General features: G+C 44.8%; 2 protein-coding genes across 4 annotated transcripts in view; one reads left to right on the forward strand and one right to left on the reverse strand.

Moving 5' to 3' along the window:
* Window positions 1–309: 309 nt before the first annotated feature.
* LOC106562798 (fibronectin type III and SPRY domain-containing protein 2) lies at window positions 310–17,445 on the reverse strand. Of its 3 annotated transcripts, XM_045689650.1 has the most exons (15): window positions 17,091–17,445; window positions 16,323–16,597; window positions 15,762–15,864; window positions 14,268–14,300; window positions 14,098–14,193; window positions 13,210–13,443; window positions 12,629–12,651; window positions 11,309–11,430; window positions 8,621–8,788; window positions 8,032–8,166; window positions 7,681–7,831; window positions 6,683–6,816; window positions 5,607–5,739; window positions 5,138–5,314; window positions 310–626 (listed from the first exon to the last, which is right to left on the reverse strand). In XM_045689650.1, exons 2-15 carry the CDS (start codon window positions 16,550–16,552, stop codon window positions 374–376), a joined length of 1,992 nt encoding a protein of 663 aa, XP_045545606.1. In that variant the 5' UTR covers window positions 16,553–16,597; window positions 17,091–17,445; the 3' UTR covers window positions 310–373. The 3 variants fall into 3 exon arrangements, with proteins under 3 accessions (XP_045545606.1, XP_013983289.2, XP_045545607.1); XM_014127814.2 differs by lacking the exon at window positions 14,268–14,300; XM_045689651.1 differs by lacking the exon at window positions 5,138–5,314.
* Window positions 17,446–17,454: 9 nt separating this feature from the next.
* LOC106593560 (WASP homolog-associated protein with actin, membranes and microtubules) overlaps window positions 17,455–23,286 on the forward strand; it is a 29,692-nt gene continuing 23,860 nt past the window's right edge. The window contains exon 1 of the mRNA XM_045689649.1: window positions 17,455–18,135. Within this exon, the coding sequence (XP_045545605.1) occupies window positions 17,557–18,135 (579 nt within the window). The 5' untranslated portion in view covers window positions 17,455–17,556. The remainder of the gene's footprint in view (window positions 18,136–23,286) is intronic.

Below are 23,286 nucleotides of genomic sequence, written 5' to 3' on the forward strand. Positions count from 1 at the left end.
CAGTGTTGTGGTAGTCCAGTCCAGGGTTTCATCATGTTAGTCTGTAGCAGTGTTGTGGTAGTCCAGTCCAGGGTTTCATCATGTTAGTCTGTAGCAGTGTTATTTGAAACAGCTGCGTAGTCCTTGGGTAAAAAAACTGTACCGGGGGCATCAGTTTAGCAAACCCTGGTCTAAACCACTGAAATGTTTTTATTCAGATATGGTTGTTAATCCACTTACACAAAAGGGTCAAACATGTTTTTGTAGTATAATTTTGCGCTAGCATGCAGTGTTGTCCAGAGGGTTAGAATAAAAAACAGACAACAGAAAGATGTTTCCATGGACAATACACCTGTATTCTGTGTGTTTTTAATGTACATCGTGGTAGGTAAGCTCAGACCAAGTGGACATACTGCGGTGCCTCTACCCCAGTGCGAACAGTGAGCGCACCGGGGTTGTCCAGAGCAAAGCAGGGATGAACGTAGTGTAGGAAGCTACAGTAGAAGGTGTGGAGGTGTTGTTCCAGGTCTACGTTGAAGAAGGACAGGATCCCTCTCTCATAGTTCAGACTGAGCCCTATCCTCACAGGGTTCACCGTTATCCGAATGTCTGGGCTCCAGCCGCTGTGGAGGAACTCATACTTGTGTCTGGAGAGGAGGAAGGGGGGAGACAGAATGGAGGAGAGGGGGAGACAGAATGGAGGAGAGGGGAGGCAGAATGGAGGAGAGGGGGAGACAGAATGGAGGAAAGGAGAAGACAGAATGGAGGAAGGGGAATACAGAATGGAGGAAGGAGAAACAGAATGGAAGTAATGATGTCATTTAGAAAGTGATGGTTCTATGTGACTTGTTACACATCATACTTCTATATACACCCAGTGGCCAGTTTATTAGGTACACCACCATGTTCACAAAAATGGTTCTCTCCTACAGACTGAGTCACATGGCCGTGGCGGAAAAGGGTCCGACCTGGTACTAGATGGGTGGAACCTAATAAACTGGCCACTGAGTGTACAGGATATAGAAGAAGAAGAAGAATGTGACAGGAAGTCGTACTTGCGTCTGGATGGAATGGAAGAGAGGGGAGGAAGGGGGAGACTGATGTCATTAAGACCATACAATGTTATGTGACTTACACTTAACTCATTCATAACATGTATGTCTGTGCTGTGATAATATAACATAAGTAACGATACAATCATTTTTAGCAGACGCTTTAAAGCGACATACAGTTAAAAGATTTCTGGATGGTTTTCCCGGATACAGATTAGACTAGTCCTGGACAAAACATCATCAATTGAGAATCTCACTTGAACATAACCTTTTAGTCCAGGCCTAGTCTCTGTCAGGGAAACAAACCCTTAGGCTTCCTGGTCCCAACGCTATGAAACCGGACCAATAATGTCACAGTAAATTACTACATGAGACCCTTGATGCAGGAATCAAATGGTGTTGAACCTGTAGCTTAAACTAGCAGTACCACGGGGAGACAGTATGTACATCCTCAACCCAACACTGTATCTTAAACTAGCAGTACCACGGGAAGACGGTATGTACATCCTCAACCCAACACTGTATCTTAAACTAACAGTACCACGGTGAGACGGTATGTACATCCTCAACCCAACACTGTATCTTAAACTAACAGTACCACGGTGAGACGGTATGTACATCCTCAACCCAACACTGTATCTTAAACTAACAGTACCACGGTGAGACGGTATGTACATCCTCAACCCAACACTGTATCTTAAACTAGCAGTACCACGGGGAGACGGTATGTACATCCTCAACCCAACACTGTATCTTAAACTAGCAGTACCACGGGGAGACGGTATGTACATCCTCAACCCAACACTGTATCTTAAACTAACAGTACCACGGTGAGACGGTATGTACATCCTCAACCCAACACTGTATCTTAAACTAGCAGTACCACGGTGAGACGGTATGTACATCCTCAACCCAACACTGTATCTTAAACTAGCAGTACCACGGGGAGACGGTATGTACATCCTCAACCCAACACTGTATCTTAAACTAGCAGTACCACGGGGAGACGGTATGTACATCCTCAACCCAACACTGTATCTTAAACTAGCAGTACCACGGGGAGACGGTATGTACATCCTCAACCCAACACTGTATCTTAAACTAGCAGTACCACGGGGAGACGGTATGTACATCCTCAACCCAACACTGTATCTTAAACTAACAGTACCACGGTGAGACGGTATGTACATCCTCAACCCAACACTGTATCTTAAACTAGCAGTACCACGGGGAGACGGTATGTACATCCTCAACCCAACACTGTATCTTAAACTAGCAGTACCACGGTGAGACGGTATGTACATCCTCAACCCAACACTGTATCTTAAACTAGCAGTACCACGGGGAGACAGTATGTACATTATCAACCCAACACTGTATCTGGGCCAAATAAAACCCTTTCACTGCCAAAGAGAGGATTAGCAGGGGATATGAGAAGTGTGTATTGTCAGGTTCTGCGTAGGCAGTAGGTACTCTCTCTCTCTCCCTTCTCTATCTTTCTCTCCTATCTCTCTCACACACTTTGAGGTGGTGGTGTTCCGTGTTGAGATGTCTCAGTGAATGATCTCCTAGTAAAGAGAGAGTTCCACAGTCCTGTTTAGTGCCAGGAATAGTAGAGTTGCTATGGCAACAGCAGCTATAAGGCAACAGTATTCTATTCTATGTGCTTTTTCACAAGAATAAAAAAAACTTGACTTGTCACTTCTGCCTCAGAAAAGGTTTAGGAGGCGAAATGTGAGAAGAAGCGAGCCAAGCGCATCAGGAAGGGGAGAGATATTTTAATGACCAAAAATCTCCTTGGCTGGCCTACTTTTCAGACAGTGTGTGGTAATGGTGGACCCTGTGGGAAGATAAGCATACATCTCCCTCTGGGAAGCCATGCAGTGGTAGTGGTGAGTCAGCTGAATTTAAAACACCGCCAGGAGTCAGCCCTCTAGAACAGTGTTTAACAACTCCCAGTCTGTCCAGTAGTCAGCTGAATTTAAAGCACCGCCAGGAGTCAGCCCTCTAGAACAGTGTTTAACAACTCCCAGTCTGTCCTGTAGTCAGCTGAATTTAAAACACTGCAGGAGTCAGCCCTCTAGAACAGTGTTTAACAACTCCCAGTCTGTCCAGTAGTCAGCTGAATTTAAAGCACCGCCAGGAGTTAGCCCTCTAGAACAGTGTTTAACAACTCCCAGTCTGTCCAGTAGTCAGCTGAATTTAAAGCACCGCCAGGAGTTAGCCCTCTAGAACAGTGTTTGCCAACTCCCAATCTGTCCAGTAGTCAGCTGAATTTAAAGCACCGCCAGGAGTCAGCCCTCTAGAACAGTGTTTAACAACTCCCAGTCTGTCCAGTAGTCAGCTGAATTTAAAACACCGCAGGAGTCAGCCCTCTAGAACAGTGTTTAACAACTCCCAGTCTGTCCAGTAGTCAGCTGAATTTAAATCACCGCCAGGAGTCAGCCCTCTAGAACAGTGTTTACCAACTCCCAGTCTGTCCAGTAGTCAGGTGAAAGGCCCTGTTTGAGGACTATCAAAATGTTGTGATTGTAGTGTATTGGGGGCCTCAGTCTGTGCAGACTTGAGTTTCAAACCAGCACTCACACGCCGGATTCAACTACCAACTGCTTCTCTGGACCTCCATTAGGTTATTCAGGTGGGATTGTGTGGGGCTAAAACAAACAATCGTAGAACTGACTATCCTACCGATCCTTGACTTCGGCGATGCCATTTACAAAATAGCCTCCAACACTCTACTCAGCAAATTGGATGCAGTCTATCACAGTGCCATCTGTTTTGTCACCAAAGCCCCATATACTACCCACCACTGCGACCCGTATGCTCTCGTTGGCTGGCCCTCACTTCATATTCGTCGCCAAACCCACTGGCTCCAGGTCATCTATAAGTCTTTGCTAGGCAAAGCCCCACGTTATCTCAGCTCACTGGTCACCATAGCAGCACCCACCCGTAGCACGCGCTCCAGCAGGTATATCTCTCTGGTCACCCCCAAAGCTAATTCTTCCTTTGGCCGCCTTTCCTTCCAGTTCTCTGCTGCCAATGACTGGAACGAATTGCAAAAATCACTGAAGCTGGAGACTCATATCTCCCTCACTAGCTTTATGCACCGCTGTCAGAGCAGCTCACAGATCATTGCACCTGTAAATAGCCCATCCAACTACCTCATCCCCATATTGTTATTTTTTTGTTGTTGCTCCTTTGCACCCCAGTATCTCTACTTGCACGTTTATCTTCTGCACATCTATCACTCCAGTGTTTAATTGCTAAATTGTACTTCGCCACTACGGCCTATTTATTGCCTCACCCCCCTTATCCTACCTCATTTGCACACACTGTATATAGACTTTTCTATTGTATTATTGACTGTACGTTTGTTTACTCCATGTGTAACTCTGTGTTGTTGTTTGTGTCACACTGCTACGCTTTATCTTGGCCAGGTCGCAGTTGTAAATGAGAACTTGTTCTCAACTAGCCTACCTGGTTAAATAAAGGTGAAATAAATAAAATAAAAATTACAACAGGTTGAGAATCGCTTGTGTAACCTATCACAGCAGTCCGTTACCTGGAGGGAGGGAGGGAGGGAGGGAGGGAGGGAGGGAGGGAGGGAGGGAGGGAGGGCGGGAGGGAGGGCAGGTTGGTTCTTTCCCGGTTACAGTTAGTGATAGCTAGGTTAGAGGGTTAGAGGGCTAGGGGGTTAGAGGGTTAGGGGGTTAGAGGGTTAGGGGGTTAGGGGTTAGAGGGTTAGGGGTTAGGTTAACGTTAGGGATTCTCACCTGGACGGGTTGAGTTTAGGGTTGAACAGGGATGTGGACATTAAGCTAGGGTTAGGGACCATGCACCAGGACGTGTTGGCTCCTCCCAGGTAGGAGTTAGTGATAGGTTAGGGGTTAAAGGTTAGGGTTTCTCACCTGGATGGGGTGAGGACATGTCTCATGCACCAGGACGTGTTGGCTCCTCCCAGGTAGGAGTTAGTGATAGGTTAGGGGTTAAATGTTAGGGTTTCTCACCTGGATGGGGTGAGGACATGTCTCATGCACCAGGACGTGTTGGCTCCTCCCAGGTAGGAGTTAGTGATAGGTTAGGGGTTAAATGTTAGGGTTTCTCACCTGGATGGGGTGAGGACATGTCTCATGCACCAGGACGTATTAGTTCCTCCCAGGTAGGAGTTTCTCTGAGTATCTTCATAGGCCACTCCAATCCTGTACTCTGTGTCCTCCTCCAGTTCCACCTCCCAGTAATGCCTGCCTCTCACAGGGATTAGGTCCCCTAACACAGCTACACACCTGGACCAAACACACACGCATACAATATACACTATCAGAGGGAGGAGACACATCTACACACAACTACACACACACCTACACAGTACACACACTACACACACCTACACCTATACACTACACACACCTACACACAACACACACGCCTACACATTCACAACACAATCACGGGATGAGTACACTCACATTTTCAGGTGTTTTATTTTGAAAGCAACAGTAAATCTCCCATGTCATTAACAGATCCCTATTAGCTGAGGTGTTCAGCAGGTGTAAACCACCTGGTTGGTTTGTCTACCTGGCGAAGGTGTTGTCATCGAAGGTCATGGCGGAGAGCGGGAGCTCCTCGTCTCCGTAGAACATGGAGAAGCCGTCCTCAGAGATGGACAGACAGGGGTGGGCTGTGTCCTGCAGCAGGTGGAAGATGGTTCCTAAACACACGCAAACAGTAACAACCTCGCTGTCTGGTCTTGACAACTATAAAACACAGTAACAACCTCACTGTCTGGTCTTGACAACTATAAAACACAGTAACAACCTCACTGTCTGGTCTTGACAACTATAAAACACAGTAACAACCTCACTGTCTGGTCTTGACAACTATAAAACACAGTAACAACCTCACTGTCTGGTCTTGACAACTATAAAACACACACAGTAACAACCTCACTGTCTGGTCTTGACAACTATAAAACACACACAGTAACAACCTCACTGATACCTATAAAGGTGCTATGAGACAGAATAATATTTGACAGTGAACAACATCAACTAAACATACTACAGCATCAGGACATGGGGGTCTGTCCTCTCACCTGTAGTAGAGACGGTAAAACACTGAACAACATAAACTAAACATACTACAGCATCAGGACATGGGGTCTGTCCTCTCACCTGTAGTAGAGACGGTAAAACACTGAACAACATCAACTAAACATACTACAGCATCAGGACATGGGGGTCTGTCCTCTCACCTGTAGTAGAAACGGTAAAACACTGAACAACATCAACTAAACATACTACAGCATCAGGACATGGGGGTCTGTCCTCTCACCTGTAGTAGAGACGGTAAAACACTGAACAACATCAACTAAACATACTACAGCATCAGGACATGGGGGTCTGTCCTCTCACCTGTAGTAGAAACGGTAAAACACTGAACAACATCAACTAAACATACTACAGCATCAGGACATGGGGGTCTGTCCTCTCACCTGTAGTAGAAACGGTAAAACACTGAACAACATCAACTAAACATACTACAGCATCAGGACATGGGGGTCTGTCCTCTCACCTGTAGTAGAAACGGTAAAACACTGAACAACATCAACTAAACATACTACAGCATCGGGACATGGGGGTCTGTCCTCTCACCTGTAGTAGAGACGGTAAAAGCCTCGCTCCTGTCACTGGGTCCTCCGATGTTGACAGCTCTGACGTAGATGAGGTACTGTCTTCCTGACTGCAGCTGGATCAGACTCTCACAGGTAGGAACAGCCACGATGGACCTGCAGGGAGAACAAATCACATTATAGACCAGGAGGGAGAACCAATCACATTACAGACCTGCAGGGAGAACAAATCACATTATAGACCAGGAGGGAGAACCAATCACATGTTATTGGTCACATACACATATTTAGCAGATGTTATTGCGGGTGTAGCGAAATGCTTGTGTTCCTAACTCTAAAAAGTGCAGTAATATCCAGCAATTCACAATACACACAAATCTAAAAGTAAAATAATGGAATTAAGAATTAAATATTAGATTGAGCAACGTCGGAGTGGCATTGACTAAAATACAGTAGAATAGAATACAGTATATACATATGAGATGAGTAAAGCAGTATGTAAACATTATTAAAGTGACCAGTGATTCAGAGCTGCAGGGAGAACCAATCACATTACAGACCTGCAGGGAGAACCAATCACATTACAGACCTGCTGGGAGAACCAATGGGGAGTAGAACTGATGTCAACTCTTTTTCAGTTTAGTCAATTCAGGAAGTGGATTAAATTCACATTTTATATTGAAACTTCAGTGTGTGGGTGTGTATGTGTGAGTGTTTATGTGTGAGTGTTTATGTGTGAGTGTTTATGTCTGTGTGTTTATGTGTGAGTGTGTATGTGTGAGTGTGGATGTGTGAGTGTTTATGAGTGTGTGTTTATGTGTGAGTGTGTATGTGTGAGTGTGTATGGGTGTGTGTTTATGTGTGAGTGTGTATGTGTGCGTGTGTATGTGTGAGTGTGTATGTGTGAGTGTGTATGTGTGAGTGTGTATGTGTGAGTGTGTATGTGTGTGTGTTTATGTGTGAGTGTGTATGTGTGAGTGTGTATGTGTATGTGTGAGTGTGTATGTGTGTATTTCTTACTCATTGACCCCACTCTGTCCATCAGTGCCCGTCTCACTCAGCTCTACGGTGTAGGAGTCGACTGGGTTGGTGTTTCCTGACTCCCAGCGAATCAGAGCGGCTTCCGGACAACTGCTACACTCCCTCTGTCTGATGACTGGTGGAGAGGGGACTGGAGGGGGAGGAGAAGAGGAAGCGAGAGAGGGAGATACAGGGGGATTAAAGAGGGAGGGAGAGAGAGCTGAGAGAGCACAGCATTAAAATAGTGCAACCCATTGTATTCAGTTGTGTCTTCCACTGACACATTCCTATTGAAAACCACTGTTAGTCAGTTTGAAAGTGGTGTTCCCTGTAACAGGCCCATGGTTTTACCTGTCACGTAGACAGCCTTCTCACTGGCAGGGCTGATGCCTGTAGTGTTGGTAGCTGTGACCCAGAACTCATACTGCACGTTAGGTAGTAGCTCTCCTACACTACAGTGGGTTTCCTTTACCTTCACATTAAACACTGAGGAGGAGAGACAACTCACTTCAATCATTTACAACATTACAACAATACATTATAAAGTTTTATTAAAGCCTTATACCTGTTGGTTTAGGTAAAGTAACCATAGTCTCCCTCATAGGGGAATAGTTGATTACATTAGATTAAATTAATCCTCTTAGAGAGAGATTGAACATTCCAAATAGTACACCCAATATATTGTCTCTGTGTCGGTCCATAATGTCATGAAACAATCAACTGGAATGTCTGTCTATGTTATGTTCTGAATCTATGTTTTACAGGTTGTGACTACTATTTCCAGATTCTATATTCAGATTCTATGTCCAGATTCTATGTTCAGATTCTATGTTCTGATTCTATGTTCTGATTCTACATTCTGATTCTACATTCTGATTCTACATTCTGATTCTCTGTCCTGATTGTAAGTTGTACTGGTTGTGGTTGTACTAGTTGCTACCATCAGGCCCCTTGGTGCTGTCTGCAGCCGGTGTGTCCTCCAGGACAGGTCTGTAGTAGAGCTCGTAGTATTCCACAGAGTCGTCTGAGAACAGGCTCCAGCACACACGCAGAGACGTGCGCGTGGCTGAGTTAGACACCTGGGGGTTGATGACCGGGGCAGATGGGGCTGGAATGACATAACAAACACATGATATCATGTTACAATCACATCAAGATTAAAATCAGAAACATGATCGTGACATTACAGAGAGAGAGAGTAATACCTTTATGTGAATTAGTTTGTACTGCATTCATGTTTTATTTTCCTCCACAGAGGTTTATTTCATGGTCTTGACACTTTTCTAAGTGACTGTGACAACATAATACTAAGTCTCTATTTCATTGATTTTCACACTGCGCTCTCCCCACAGCCAATTTTAAACACAAAGGACTTTATTAAGACTATTTTATTACAGGATTTTTCTACATTTTGAAATTTCTCTCAAATGTGTGTCCTTCTGTGGAATCAGAGATTGTGAGAAACAAAACAAAGCTGTCTGAGGTGAGTCACCAAGTGAATCAAAGATAGACACACGTCACAGACTAGTGCATTCCTAATGACACCCTATTCCCTGCAGTGCAGTACCTTGGACTAGATCTTTACAGGCCCTGGTCAACAGAATATAGGGAACAGGGCCCTGGTCAACAGAATATAGGGAACAGGGCCCTGGTCAACAAAATATTGGGAACAGGGCCCTGGTCAACAGAATATAGGGAACAGGGCCCTGGTCAACACTATATAGGGAACAGGGCCCTGGTCAACACTATATAGGGAACAGGGCCCTGATCAACACTATATAGGGAACAGGGCCCTGGTCAACAGAATATAGGGAACAGGGCCCTGGTCAACACTATATAGGGAACAGGGCCCTGGTCAACACTATATAGGGAACAGGGCCCTGATCAACACTATATAGGGAACAGGGCCCTGGTCAACACTATATAGGGAACAGGGCCCTGGTCAACACTATATAGGGAACAGGGCCCTGGTTAACAGAATATAGGGAACAGGGCCCTGGTCAACAGAATATAGGGAACAGGGCCCTGGTCAACACTATATAGGGAACAAGGTGCCATTTGAGGCACACAGCCATAATCTCTCTTCAGACAGACTGAGCCACAGCCATAATCTCTCGTCAGACAGACTGACATCACAGCCATAATCTTTCTTCAGACAGACTGACATCACAGCCATAATCTCTCTTCAGACAGACTGACATCACAGCCATAATCTCTCTTCAAGACAGACTGACATCACAGCCATAATCTCTCTTCAGACAGACTGACATCACAGCCATAATCTCTCTTCAGACAGACTGACATCACAGCCATAATCTCTCTTCAGACAGACTGACGTCACAGCCATAATCTCTTTTCAGACAGACTGACGTCATAGCCAGCCTCAACAAGCATTAGCTATAGAAGCAGTATGGAGATTGCATGTGTCCCAAATGGCACCCTATTCCCTATGTAGCGCACTGCTTTTGACAAATAGGCTCTGGTCCAACGTAGTGTTCTATATAGGGAATAGAGGGCCATTTGAGACACAATCATTGACTCAGTCAAACTTCAGCAGAATGAAAGCATCACTCAAAAGTGCCTGACTCGTCACTCCAGTGGCCTTATTTAATTAAATACTCAGGGAAATTAAATAACTTTTTCATCAAAGTCATTTGTTTCTAAGCAACCAAACTCCCCAAGCTAACCTCCATTTATATAAAAGGTAGAGTTTGGAGTCTGGAAGGATTTCTCCGGGGCTCTGCTCTGCTCTGTTCCAAACTCATACTCCTGATCTAAATCAGGGACCGGCAACTTTGATGTGGGTGGGGGCCACAAATAATCTGAACTCATCATGGGGGGCCTGCAGTGGCTCGCGGGTCTGCGTATCCACATCCATACTCCCACCTTGCTAGCAAAACATTTTAGCGGCCCCCCTCTTGACAACGGAGAGAACAAGTTTTTAGAGTTAATTTCCTGTAATTCTACACATTTTGGCATGACGCGTAGAGAACATTTTGTCGTTTTAAAGCAAGAATGCGGCAAATCTACATATTTTGCCATGGGGCGGGGAGAAGATTTTGCAATTTTATAACACATTTCATGCAATTCTATTCATTTTGCCATGGGGCGGAGAGAAACATTTGCAGTTTTACATATTATTTCCTGTAATTCTAGACATTTTGGCATAGGATGGAGAGAAATGCTTGAGTCCCCTGACCAAAATACAAAAAATTATGTTTTTTATTTTAGACTTTGTAAATTGATCCGTTGCCCATCCATGGCCTAAATCTAATTGTGTTTAAAAATAAAAGTATACTTAACATTTATTTAACTAGGTAAGTCAGTTAAGAACAAATTCTTATTTACAATGACGGCCTACCCCGGCCAAACCCGGACGACACTGGGCCAATTGGGTGTTTGGGTGGGTGGGTGGGTGAATGGATGGGTGTGTGTGTATGGAAGGATGGATGGATGAATGGATGGGTGGGTGTATGGAAGGATGAATGGATGGGTGGGTGGGTTTGTGGGTGGGTGGAAGGATGGGTTGATTGACTGATGGGTGGGTGAGTGGGTGTATGGAAGGATGGGTTGATTGATTGATGGGTGGGTGGGTGTATGGAAGGATGGGTTGATTGATTGATCAGACCTGGTACGATGTTGATGGAGTCCATCATGGTCTTGACGTCTGACAGGTCAGCGAGGGGCATGTCAAACTCCAGAGGGGTCACCAGCGTCAGGTCAGGCTTCTCCTTTGCAAACTCCTCAATTCTGATTAGGCAAACAAAATATCAATCAGCAAAAACCTTGATTCTGAATCGACAAAACGCACCCAAGTCAGCAAACTCCTTGATTGTGATTGGACAAACAAAACACCTGTCAGCAAACTTCTCAATTCTGATTGGACAAACAGACCTGTATTCAGTGAGGTGAAACGTTCAGAACATTGCATATAGAAATGGAACGAATAGAGCTGACAAGATGCCCAATTCTACAGAACGAAAAATCATACCTGTTCTACAAAATTGATTTCTATCCAAATGTTTTGTAACGTTGCAACCTTCTGAACAGAGCCCACCTAAAACGACACTGAAATGAACATTGGATGTAGCATCATGCGTCATCATGCTATTCAAAACATAAGCTATGTCAACAAACCCTCTTCAACATCAAACACATTCATTATACTGCTTAGTTTAAATTAGTTGAATTAGTTGGCTAATTAGGATCGGAAGCTATTTTGGTTTCAGAATGAGCGTTGATGACATCAAACATAACCTGCAATATTATCCTAATGAAACACTCCTAATCAGGCTGTTACACAGTTCACAGCAAATCACATGATTACACTGTTATTAACCAGACTCACTACCATGCAGTTGTAAACAAACACTTATAATAGTTTTGTTATAGCCTGGTTCCAGATCTCTTTGTGCCTTGCCAAGTCCTATGGTCATGGTCAAGCAACAAGATAACACAAATGGATCTAGCATGTTGGCAAGAGAACAAACAGATCTGGAACCAGGCTGAAATGGATCTGGAACCAGGCTAAAATGGATCTGGAACCAGGATAAAATAGATCTGGAACCAGGATAAAATGGATCTGGAACCAGGATAAAATAGATCTGGAACCAGGATAAAATGGATCTGAAACCAGGATAAAATAGATCTGGAACCAGGATAAACTTGATCTGGAACCAGGCTGAAATAGATCTGGAACCAGGATAAAATAGATCTGAAACCATGATAAAATGGATCTGGAACCAGGCTGAAATGGATCTGGAACCAGGATAAAATGGATCTGGAACCAGGCTAGTTCAGTTATATTCACAGGCTAGCAATGTTAGTCTCCTTACAGTATAGTATAGTATAGTATAGTATAGTATAGTATAGTATAGTATAGTATAGAGTATAGTATAGTTCTGTTGTAGTCTCAGGCTGCAGTGTTAATCTCCTTTAAGTACTTTACCTCTTCATGGTGGGCATAACAGCCTGTCAAGGGAAAGTTCACAACATCAAAAGTCAACTCCTCCAGTGGTCATTAACATTTTAAGGTTCATAAAACCTTTAACTGGCAGATTAAAACATCACAAAGACCACAGAATATACAGTCAGTTGCCAGTTTATTAGGTACAACACCCCGTTCACGAAAATGGTTCACTCCTACAGACAGTGAGTCATGTTGCCGTGGCTTGCTATATAAAGCAGGCCGACAGGCATTGAGGCATTCAGTTACTGTTCGATTGAACGTTAGAATGGGCTAAACGAGTGACCGAAGCACATTTTAACGTCGTCATAGCCAGGTGCGCTGGTTCCAGTATCTCAGAAACAGCCGGCCGGCCTCCTGGGCTTTTCACTCACGACAGTGTCTAGATGTGGGTGTGTCTGTCACACCCAGAATGGTGTGACAAACAAAAAACATAACTCATAGCAAAACAAAGTTATCTTAAACTTTTAAACGTTTCAAAGTTATTTCAAGTTATAAAGCTATATAAGCAATTCAATGATTTAATCTTGAATAAGTCATTCTGACAACCCACTACAACAGACCTGTAGAAAGAGTCGTTTGTCCTCGGTGCGGTACAGTTCCTGGGCGGTCTCAATCAGGTCCTTGGATGCGTCCAGGGTGCGTCCGCAGCCCAGCAGCTGAGTGTACAAGGACTCCAACTTCCTCTTCTTCTCCTCCCCCAGCGCAGCGGCTCGCTCGTCGTAACGATGGGATAACGTCTGTAGAACATCGTTGCAGTGCTGCTCCAGGTGTTGCTCCTGACGACCAAAATTCTCCTGAAAGATATGAAACGTTTCATTAAGCGATGGTCAGGGGCTCCCAAACGGGGTTTGCTCACAGATCCATGGTTGAAAACCCATAGATGTGTCTTTGTTGTGTGTGTACTGTGGTTGTTGTGTCAGTGATAGTGGTTGTTGTGTCAGTAGTAGTGGTTGTTGTGTCAGTAATAGTGGTGGTTGTTGTGTCAGTAATAGTGGTGGTTGTTGTGTCAGTAATAGTGGTTGTTGTGTCAGTAATAGTGGTTGTTGTGTCAGTAGTAGTGGTTGTTGTGTCAGTAGTAGTGGTTGTTGTGTCAGTAATAGTGGTTGTTGTGTCAGTAGTAGTGGTTGTTGTGTCAGTAATAGTGGTTGTTGTGTCAGTAGTAGTGGTTGTTGTGTCAGTGATAGTGGTTGTTGTGTCAGTAGTAGTGGTTGTTGTGTCAGTAGTAGTGGTTGTTGTGTCAGTGATAGTGGTTGTTGTGTCAGTAGTAGTGGTTGTTGTGTCAGTAGTAGTGGTTGTTGTGTCAGTAGTAGTGGTTGTTGTGTCAGTAATAGTAGTTGGTGTATCAGTAATAGTGGTTGTTGTGTCAGTAGTAGTGGTTGTTGAATCAGTAATAGTGGTTGTTGTGTCAGTAATAGTGGTTGTTGTGTCAGTAATAGTGGTTGTTGTACCTCCACAGTGAGGAAGATCTCTTCTAGATGTCCTGCAAAGTTCTCCATCTCCACCACCTTCTCCTCCAGCTTAGTCCTGATGTTATTCACCTTGTTCTGAAGGCACAGCAGAAATGAACTCTTACAGAGGGTCATGGGTCGCCTGAGGGCAAATCTGTTTGTGCTCTCACCAACTTCTGTTGTGCCGTCACGCCAAACAATGCCTGTAGAAGTTGGCAGGAGAGCACACACAGACTGGCACTCAGGCTAGATTAAGGGTATATTCACATGGAATTAACACACACACACACCTTCCCCTTTCTCCCCGACTCAACACACACCCTCCCCTTCCTCCGACTCAACACACACCTTCCCCTTCTTCTGACTCAACACACACCTTCCCCTTCCTCCGACTCAACACACACCTTCCCCTTCTTCTGACTCAACACACCCCCTCCTTCCTCCGACTCAACACACACCTTCCCCTTCTTCTGACTCAACACACACCTTCCCCTTCTTCTGACTCAACACACACCCTCCCCTTCCTCCGACTCATCACACACCCTCCCCTACCTCCAAGTCATCACACACCTTCCCTTTCTTCTGACTCAACACACACCCTCCCCTTCCTCCGACTCAACACACACCCTCCCCTTCCTCCGACTCAACACACACCTTCCCCTTCTTCTGACTCAACACACACCCTCCCCTTCCTCCGACTCAACACACACCTTCCCCTTCTTCTGACTCAACACACCCCCTCCTTCCTCCGACTCAACACACACCTTCCCCTTCTTCTGACTCAACACACACCTTCCCCTTCTTCTGACTCAACACACACCCTCCCCTTCCTCCGACTCATCACACACCCTCCCCTACCTCCAAGTCATCACACACCTTCCCTTTCTTCTGACTCAACACACACCTTTCCCTTTCTCCGACTCAACACACACCTTCCCCTTCTTCTGACTCAACACACACCTTCCCCTTTCTCTGACTCAACACACACCTTCCCCTTCCTCTGACTCAACACACACCTTCCTCTGACTCAACACACACCCTCCCCTTCTTCTGACTCAACACACACCCTCCCCTACCTCCGACTCATCACACACCCTCCCCTACCTCCGACTCATCACACACCCTCCCCTTCTTCTGACTCAACACACACCCTCCCCTACCTCCGACTCAACACACACCTTCCCCTACCTCCGACTCATCACACACCTTCCCCTACCTCCGACTCATCACACACCCTCCCCTTCCTCCGACTCATCACACACCTTCCCCTACCTCCGACTCATCACACACCTTCCCCTTCCTCCGACTCATCACACACCCTCCCCTTCCTCCGACTCAACACACACCCTCCCCTTCCTCCGACTCAACACACACCCTCCCCTACCTCCGACTCATCACACACCCTCCCCTACCTCCGACTCAACACACACCCTCCCCTTCCTCTGACTCATCACACACCTTCCCCTTCCTCTGACTCATCACACACCCTCCCCTTCCTCTGACTCATCACACACCCTCCCCTACCTCCAAGTCATCACACACCCTCCCCTTCCTCCGACTCATCACACACCCGCCCCTTCCTCCGACTAATCACACACCTTCCCCTTCCTCTGACTCAACACACACCTTCCCCTTCCTCTGACTCAACACACACCCTCCCCTACCTCCGACTCCTTGTGCTCCTCAAACACGTCCTCGTGTCCGTCCACAGAGCTGTCAGGTGATGGAGTTCCCTCCTCATCTGAAGACGGGACATACGCCTCAAACCTGATGATGATTGCTTTATTGTATCCATTATTAAATGATTGATGCATGCAACATGTCATGCAAAGATGACATACATAGTGCATTAGACACTGGGATGGCAGTAGCCTTGGTGGCGGTAGCCTTGGTGGCAGTGGCCTTGGTGTCAGTAGCCTTGGTGGCAGTAGCCTTGGTGGCAGTAGCCTTGAGGTTTAAGAGGCGGGCCAGTAACCAGAGGTTTGCCGGTCCGAACCCCTGAACCCCTGCCTGCAGGGGAAATCTTCAGGGAGTGAGCCGGAAGCCGGAGGATCCTGTACACTACCTACTACTGTTGTGCCCTTGAGCAAGGCACTTTACCCCTAAGTACCCCTCGCAGCCTGTGATGTTTGTGTTGTGTATCAGGTTGGGTAACTGTGACAGCAACAAATAAAAAAATAATATCTGTGCAAATGGACCAATAAAGCAAGTGTTGTATTACGGACCTTAGAGAGTCGTTGGTATCCGTGGAGAAACGCTGGGAGGTAGAGGACAACTCTCTAGTCTCTGTTCTCTCTGACACCACTACGAAGGCCTCTTTGGTAGGGAGATCCCTGTTCACCTCCTCCTCCTTCACCTCCTCCTGGTGCTCCTCTCCATGCTCCTCGTCTCCACTCAGCACCTCCTCAGTGATGACATCCAGCCTGCTTCCTGTGTAGACCTCATACAGGTCCATGATGGGAGGAGGGTGGAGGTACTGTGGTGGAGGTACTGTGGTGGACTGGGCAATCAAATGAAACATGTCAGATTAATATTTTTCCACTAAGGACCAGGAAGTAGGTATTGGAAGTAGGTATTGTCAAATATTTTGATGTTCTATTTACCCAACATTAACCAACCAGTCATTCACTTGTGTAAATTTGATATGCTTTATTTACCTTTAAAAATAAGTATAAATATTTAATTAGTTAACTTATGGAAGCCATGCAAAGAGTTCATTATTTGCAATCAAAACAAGTATGATTCATAGTCTTAATGTTTAGAAAAACACTTGTTCAGAAAGAACTGTACACAGTGATGACAGTTAAAGGAGGGTTTGCTTCTCTAACATCCTGGACCTCTGTCAAAACATGGATCAGGCATGCTGTACACATAAACTCAACACACCATTTAAACTATGCTGGAGTTTCAGATTTATTTGCTATAATTATGACTAGATATATCAGTTATTATAGCCTAGTTGTTACTAAATCAAAAACACTGGTTAAGTTTACCTTGGTGATAAATTATTCAATATCTCCCCCAGTAACGTCGATTCAGGGCGACCATTGACAGTGTTTTTGACAGGCTAACCAAGGAAGCAAATACAGTTTGTGACAAATATAGCAGGAACCCCAACTGTTATGCACACAGATCAAGTGTCAGCATGGGTATTTTGACATAGTGCCAAAAGCTGCCTTTAGTCGCCTAATAGAGTGATAATATTGTATTTAATCGAATAGTATTTGATTGTGAATGTGGTCATTATTTTCTTGAAGGCGACCCATTGTATAAAAGATACATTATAGCGAATCAAATTAGCTGTGGAATTCCCCCTGAGCATGTGATCGAAAGGTCAAAGTTGAAGGTAAAGAGAACGCCACAGGAAACACTACGTCATCGTTACAAATGGCGGACGTTGTAAACAAGGCAGAGGAATACAAGTTTTAGCTAGCTAGCAAGCTACATGTTTACCACAAAATGAATAGCATAGACTGCGAGCGTTTGGACAGCTTGGACGGCTGGGTTGCCATCAAAACGAACATATTCGAAGAAAACGAGACGTTCAAGCTCGGTTTTATCGTGCAGTGGAATGTTATCGAGTCCAAATTCGCGGTCACCTGTCACAACAGAACTCTCCAGCGACAGAAGCGCAAAGACCAGCTTGCTGTCTGCGAAACCGAAACCAGCTGGGCCGGACTCTTCTCTGTTAACGACTTAAAAAATGTCCACCGTCAGTTTACAGGGGTCGGGGATGTCGTCGCACCCTATTTCCCCGACCTGTCGGACTTCAAGGAGGGTAACATTTGGGACATGATCTTTCTCAGCAGCAATCGGACGTTCAACCAAGATGATCAAGAGAGAGATCTGGATACACCTTGTCGTCAGCTGGAGAAGTACTTCAGCACTGCGATAGATATCTGTGGCAGGAAGATAGTGCTGGACTCGCTTTTCCCGCAGGACGAGCGAGATGTCGAGGAGTACTTTGAGAACATGCAGGAGTTTAAGAGGAAAACCATGCAGGATGAAGTCACCAGGGCTAAGGATCACCTTAGAAAGGTCAGTGGCCAATTTTAATTAGTGATCTATACAAGCTGTGGCTTGTCACTGTTCTTCAATCCTGGTCCTGCCACATGGTTTGCAAACTTTTGTTCCAGCCCAGCACTAACAAATCACTAGGCCTACGCCGTTGCTCATTTGAATCAGGAGTAGGCTACATTGCTGGGCTGAACAAAAGCCTGCAGACTCAGGGGGCCCCCTTGAGGTATACTGGTAGTGTACTCTGCTTACCGATGCCCCCACTATCCAGTAATCAAGTCACTGTGAGTTAACCCTAAAAATGCCTGTCCAACATTAGGCATTTAAATCCCCTCATGACATTGGGATAGACACCCTTCCACCCTGGTTCACATAGGGGGTTTAATAAAGATGCAGTGTCACTGTCGTCACAATTGTTGCTCAATATGACAACACGTGAGAAGGAAAACATGACCAATCCTGCTCCCAGCCGTTGATAATCCAGTCATGCTTAATTCCTGTTACTCATGTTGTTATCACCCTGCAAGGTGTTCTCCCCTGAGGTCTTGGCTAGAAACAAGGAGATTGGCCTGTCATTCATTCTCTGTTGACAGTACTTTTAGGCTAATTATTTTAATTTAACTAGGCAAGTCAGTTAAAAACAAATTCTTATTTACAATGACAGCCTACCAGGTAACAGGGGCAAATGTTTACCTTGTCAGCTCGGGGATTTCGGTTACTGGCCCAACGCTCTAACCACTAGGTTACCTGCTGGTTACTGGCCCAACACTCTAACCACTAGGCTACCTGCTGGTTACTGGCCCAACACTCTAACCACTAGGCTACCTGCTGGTTACTGGTCCAACACTCTAACCACTAGGTTACCTGCTGGTTACTGGCCCAACGCTCTAACCACTAGGCTACCTGCTGGTTACTAGTCCAACGCTCTAACCACTAGTCTACCTGCTGGTTACTGGTCCAACACTCTAACCACTAGGCTACCTGCTGGTTACTGTCCCAACTCTCTAACCACTAGACTACCTGCTGGTTACTGGCCCAACGCTCTAACCACTAGACTACCTGCTGGTTACTGGCCCAACGCTCTAACCACTAGACTACCTGCTGGTTACTGGCCCAACGCTCTAACCACTAGGCTACCTGATAGCCAATGACACTATGCATTAGAGCCCAACTAATATGGTTTTGGGGTCCGATACCTTAGCCTAGTGTTTCACAGTGTCATTTTCCCAAACTGAATTCTCATAAAATTGCCATCCAATTTGGCTTCTGCTTTCAAAAGTATCTCTGTAGAACATGCAAGAATAAACTATAGCCATTGAATTCCGCTGTGCTGATATACCGTGCATTATAGGAAAATAATGCACACTCTAGAATGGTCTTCAAGCCAATCAGAGACAAGTATTCAAGTACTGCTACTCTCTCTTCATCATATATGCATAGACACTTTAACCATATCTACATGTACATACTACCTCAATCAGCCTGACTAAACGGTATGTAGCCTCGCTACTGTATATAGCCTCGCTACTGTTATTTTTCACTGTCTTTTTACTGTTGTTTTATTTCTTTACTTACCTATTGTTCACCTAATACCTTTTTTGCACTATTGGTTAGAGCCTGTAAGTAAGCATTTCACTGTAAGGTCTACACCTGTTGTATTCGGCGCACGTGACAAATAAACTTTGATTTTAACAATGCCATGGTATGAACTGTGTTAAAGAAGATAGGCTTTATAAAAACGTTCAAACGGCAGATACATGACTTCGTTTTTACACTGTTGCTACTCGCTGTTTATTATCTATGCATAGTCACTTCACCCCTACCTACATGTACAAAATACCTCATCTAACCTGTACCCCAGCACACTGACTCAGTACCGGTGCCCCCTGTATATAGCCTCGTTATTGTTGTCATTTTATTGTTACTTAAAAAAATATTTTGTAAATATTTTCTAAACTCTATTTTTTTAACTGCATTGTTGGTTAAGGGCTTGTAAGTAAGCATTTCACGGTAAGGTCTACACCTGTTGTATTCGACGCATGTGACAAATAACATTTGATTTGATTTCTCTCTCCCTATTATCCATGCACAACCCTGTGCATGAATGTAGGCCTGTACAGTGTCTATATACACAACAACCAAGATAGTAGCACATATAAAGATGTTTCAAAGGCCGAAAAAATGTATTCTTCTCTCCTTATTCCCTGTACCATGCTGCTCTAATCCTGTGGGTCTGAGGTGAGCACTGAGGCTGGATTAGCTTGGCAAGAGAGTGGAGATGTGTAAGATGAAGAGAGAGAGAGCGAGAGAGAGAGAGAGGAGATGTTTAAGAGGAGAAGAGAGAACGATCTGAGAGACAAGGCAAAAAGGGCCTTCTATGCCATCAAAAGGAACAAAATTCGACATCCCAATTATTAGGATCTGGCTAAAAATACTTGAATCATTTCTAGAACCCATTGCCCTTTATGGTTGTGAAGTCTGGGGTACGCTCACCAACCAATAATTCACAAAATGGGACAACCACTAAATTCAGACTCTGCATGCAGAATTCTTCAAGAAAATCCTTCATGTACCATGTAAAGCACCAAGTAATGCATGCAGAGCCGAATTAGGCCGATACCCGCTAATTATCAAAATCCAGAAAAGAAATTCTACAACCACATAAAAAGAAGCGAATCCCAAACCTTCCTTAACAAAGCCATCATCTACAGAGAGATGAACCTGGAGAAGAGTCCCCTAAGCAAGCTGGTCCTGGGGCTCTGTTCACAAACAGACCCCACAGAGCCCCAGGACAGCAACACAATTAGACCCAACCAAGTCATTAGAAAACAAAAAGATAATTACTTGACACATTGGAAAGAGCAAACTGGAATGCTATTTGGCCCTAAACAGAGAGTACGCAGTGGCAGAATACCTGACCACTGTGACTGACCCAAAATTAAGGAATGCTTTGAATATGTACAGACTCAGTGAGCATAGGCTTGCTATTGAGGAAGGTCGCCGTAGGCAGACCTGGCTCTCAAGAGAAGACAGGCTATGTGCACACTGCCCACAAAATGAGGTGGAAACTGAGCAGCACTTCCTAACCTCCTGCCAAGTGTATGACCATATTAGAGACACATATTTCCCTCAGATTACACAGACCCACAAAGAATTTTGAAAACAAATCCAATTTTGATAAACTCCCATAACTACTGGGTGAAATACCACAGTGTGCCATCACAGCTGCAATATTTGTGACCTGTTGCCACAAGAAAAGGTCAACCAGTGAAGAACAAACACCATTGTAAATACAACCCATATTTATGTTTATTTATTTTCCCTTTTGTACTTTAACTATTTTCAGATCACTACAACACTGTATAGAGCCATAATGACATTTGAAATCTATCTATTCCTTTGAAACTTGTGAGTGTACATTTTTTGTTTATTTCACTTTATTTATTATCTATTTCACTTGCTTTGGCAATAGAGAGAGACAGTCCTGAAAGGCCAATGAGGGAGAGAGAATGATTTTTTGAATTTGTTTTTATTTAACTAGGCAAGTCAGTTAAGAACAAATTCTTATTTCCAATGACGGCCTACACCGGCCAAACCCGGACGACGCTGAGCCAATTGTGCGCCGCCCTATGGGTCTCCCTATCACGGCCGGTTGTGATTCAGCCTGGATTCGAACCAGGGACTGTAGTGACGCCTCTTGTACACACACACACACACACACACACACACACACACACCCAGGGAGTGAGAGAGAGAGAGAGAGAGATGTAAACCCAGTGAGTCACTGTCCTAAAGGTCAAGAAAGGAATAATAATTGTCCATATCATAGGCAGATATGTAATTACTCTGTCTAATGAATGGATTCACCTACAAGGCATACAGCTGAAGTATGAACACAATACTAACATGACAAGGCATTATTCTAGATCAGACAGGAAGAGAGGGGGTCATAACCTAAAAGGCCCCAAGAGTCCCCAATATAACATCGGAATTGTTGACCAATAGCATTACTGTAAAGTTAACTTCCAATCAGATATCAGACCTACAGGATGTAAAGACAGCTTCACAGAGGTTTGACGGAATGGGGATGGTTGAGAGCAGCACAGAGGTTTGACGGAATGGGGATGGTCGAGAGCAGCACAGAGGTTTGACGGAATGGGGATGGTCGAGAGCAGCACAGAGGTTTGACGGAATGGGGATGGTCGAGAGCAGCACAGAGGTTTGACGGAATGGGGATGGTCGAGAGCAGCACAGAGGTTTGACGGAATGGGGATGGCGAGAGCAGCACAGAGGTTTGACGGAATGGGGATGGTCGAGAGCAGCACAGAGAAGGCTGAATTCCTGAGAAGACAATACAACCGTTTACATAGAGCGTAATGAGTCACATTCGGGGGCTCGACAGCCCTACATACAGTGCCTTGCGAAAGTATTCGGCCCCCTTGAACTTTTCGACCTTTTGCCACATTTCAGGCTTCAAACATAAAGATATAAAACTGTAATTTTTTGTGAAGAATCAACAACAAGTGGGACACAATCATGAAGTGGAACGAAATTTATTGGATATTTCAAACTTTTTTAACAAATAAAAAACTGAAAAATTGGGCGTGCAAAATTATTCAGCCCCCTTAAGTTAATACTTTGTAGCGCCACCTTTTGCTGCGATTACAGCTGTAAGTCGCTTGGGGTATGTCTCTATCAGTTTTGCACATCGAGAGACTGACATTTTTGCCCATTCCTCCTTGCAAAACAGCTCGAGCTCAGTGAGGTTGGATGGAGAGCGTTTGTGAACAGCAGTTTTCAGTTCTTTCCACAGATTCTCGATTGGATTCAGGTCTGGACTTTGACTTGGCCATTCTAACACCTGGATATGTTTATTTGTGAACCATTCCATTGTAGATTTTGCTTTATGTTTTGGATCATTGTCTTGTTGGAAGACAAATCTCCGTCCCAGTCTCAGGTCTTTTGCAGACTCCATCAGGTTTTCTTCCAGAATGGTCCTGTATTTGGCTCCATCCATCTTCCCATCAATTTTAACCATCTTCCCTGCCCCTGCTGAAGAAAAGCAGGCCCAAACCATGATGCTACCACCACCATGTTTGACAGTGGGGATGGTGTGTTCAGGGTGATGAGCTGTGTTGCTTTTACGCCAAACATAACGTTTTGCATTGTTGC

This window comes from Salmo salar, chromosome ssa11 (genome assembly GCF_905237065.1).
Source record: "Salmo salar chromosome ssa11, Ssal_v3.1, whole genome shotgun sequence".
Lineage (NCBI taxonomy): Eukaryota > Metazoa > Chordata > Actinopteri > Salmoniformes > Salmonidae > Salmo > Salmo salar.

What these genes read in the sequence shown, in the direction of transcription:
- LOC106562798 (XM_045689650.1), bottom strand. Translation starts at nt 16,552, where the DNA reads ATGGACCTGTATGAGGTCTACACAGGAAGCAGGCTGGATGTCATCACT. An exon ending in GGACAGAGTGGGGTCAATGA is followed by an intron (nt 6,817 to 7,680) that starts GTAAGAAATACA and finishes TTCTCCCTGCAG; the next exon opens with GTCCATCGTGGCTGTTCCTA. An exon ending in GATGACAACACCTTCGCCAG is followed by an intron (nt 5,315 to 5,606) that starts GTAGACAAACCA and finishes TGTTTGGTCCAG; the next exon opens with GTGTGTAGCTGTGTTAGGGG.